This window comes from Aplysia californica, unplaced genomic scaffold (assembly GCF_000002075.1).
Source record: "Aplysia californica isolate F4 #8 unplaced genomic scaffold, AplCal3.0 scaffold01996, whole genome shotgun sequence".
Taxonomy (NCBI): domain Eukaryota; kingdom Metazoa; phylum Mollusca; class Gastropoda; order Aplysiida; family Aplysiidae; genus Aplysia; species Aplysia californica.
The window spans coordinates 4,331-6,076 of record NW_004799266.1 but is presented as its reverse complement, the minus strand read 5'-3'; the positions used below and the strand labels follow the sequence as shown (position 1 = coordinate 6,076).

General features: G+C 44.6%; 1 protein-coding gene across 1 annotated transcript; it reads right to left on the bottom strand.

The window, feature by feature from the left end:
- Positions 1-7: 7 nt before the first annotated feature.
- Positions 8-1,684, bottom strand: LOC106014051 (the record flags this gene model as incomplete). Its single annotated transcript, XM_013091070.1, is given in 2 exon segments — positions 8-623; positions 1,506-1,684. Coding segments are annotated over 2 exon segments (230 nt in total), but the record flags the coding sequence as incomplete, so codon positions are not given.
- Between the last annotated feature and the right edge of the window lie 62 nt (positions 1,685-1,746).

Here is a 1,746-nt window from a genome sequence, read left to right as displayed (position 1 = left end):
AAGGAAAGGTTTTCATTAAAGGCCTTCATGACTCCCCCACTGCTGATGAACAAAAGGAAAGGTTTTCATTAAAGGCCTTCATGACTCCCCCACTGCTGATGAACAAAAGGAAAGGTTTTCATTAAAGGCCTTCATGACTCCCCCACTGCTGATCGATCACTCACTGTTGCCAATTATTGCCCTTTTCTTTCCCAGAGATATTTTTTTACTTCTCATCTTTTTCCAGCACGGCCACCGTAGAATTGTCGTATCATGGAGGTGGACTAGAGCAGAGGACATCTGAGATCACTGGTAGAGCATGCTATGTGCACTTGACAACGACTCTTCATCAATTCATGGAACAGTTACCACAGTCAGAAGGAAAGGAACACATGTGTAGATCTGACGGTACATCTAGTGCCCAGTGTCTACTGTTCCTTCATCATTCAGTCATTGATTTATTCCGATATTCTCGTTCCAAGTCTGGCCAGCCCAGAGGGAGACGTGACGACGTGGTGTCAGACCAAGGTCATGCTGAGAGTCGCTGACTGGATGGTCGCCTCAACACCAAAGTGGGACCAGAGGTGAAGGTTTTAGTCTTGCTCGTCGGGCAAAACTTTTACTTGACTGGCAAACAGCCACATCTGGAGAAAAAAAATAAAAAATTAAACTACACAAGAAAGACAAATATGATATATATAATATAGACATTTATATCTGTACATCTAGGAATAGAAAGTGCGAAACAAACCTGTTGACACTAAATGAAATAGACAGGAAAATTTGATAGGCTAAAGATGTACCGTAGCAGACGTGCATCATTTGAGAGAGCATAAAACAACGGGGGACACACTTCGGAGCAATCTGAGGGAAATCAACAACTGGAACCGGGGGACACACTTCGGAGCAATCTGAGGGAAATCAACAACTGGAACTGGTCTCCCTCCATGAACAATACGCAAACATTTGTTTTCTGAAAAACGGGGATTTTATCCGCATAAGATTAAGAAAGGAACATGTGCATACACTGCATAGGAGCTTTAAGTATGTTACATTTTTTGTTACAAAATTGGTGCCACTTTTTTATATGCTGAATGCTCCGTAGGTCACAGTAGGTGACCGTTCATTTGAGAAGTAGCACAAAAAATGGTTTTGAAGGTCAGGCTAACAGCTCAAACACTGACTGATAGGTGAAAATGAAATAAATGTTTTTAAAGCCTGGACTTTTGTGTCTGACTGTTGTGTCTGACAGTCGTGTCTGACTGTTGTGTCTGACTGTTGTGTCTGACAGTTGTGTCTGACAGTTGTGTCTGACTGTTGTGTCTGTCAGTTGTGTCTGACAGTTGTGTCTGACAGTTGTGTCTGACAGTTGTGTCTGACTGTCGTGTCTGACAGTCGTGTCTGACTGTCGTGTCTGACAGTTGTGTCTGACAGTTGTGTCTGACAGTTGTGTCTGACTGTTGTGTCTGACTGTTGTGTGTCTGACTGTTGTGTCTGACAGTTATGCCCAGGGAACAAACTCTCACCTGTCCTTTACTGAAGCGAGCCCCCGTCCCGGCTGCTAGCTGTACCCTGGCACCGGCTGCTACTTGTGCTCGCGTGTCGAGAGTGTCACTGTGTGGCGTGTCAGAGTTGCGTAGACAGGACTCACAGTACAGGTACTGCACACAGATGTCTTCTTGATCCACAAACCTGGTGTTCACACCTGTACAGACACACACAAACCCATGATGATGTGTTCACACCTGTACAGACACACAGACACAC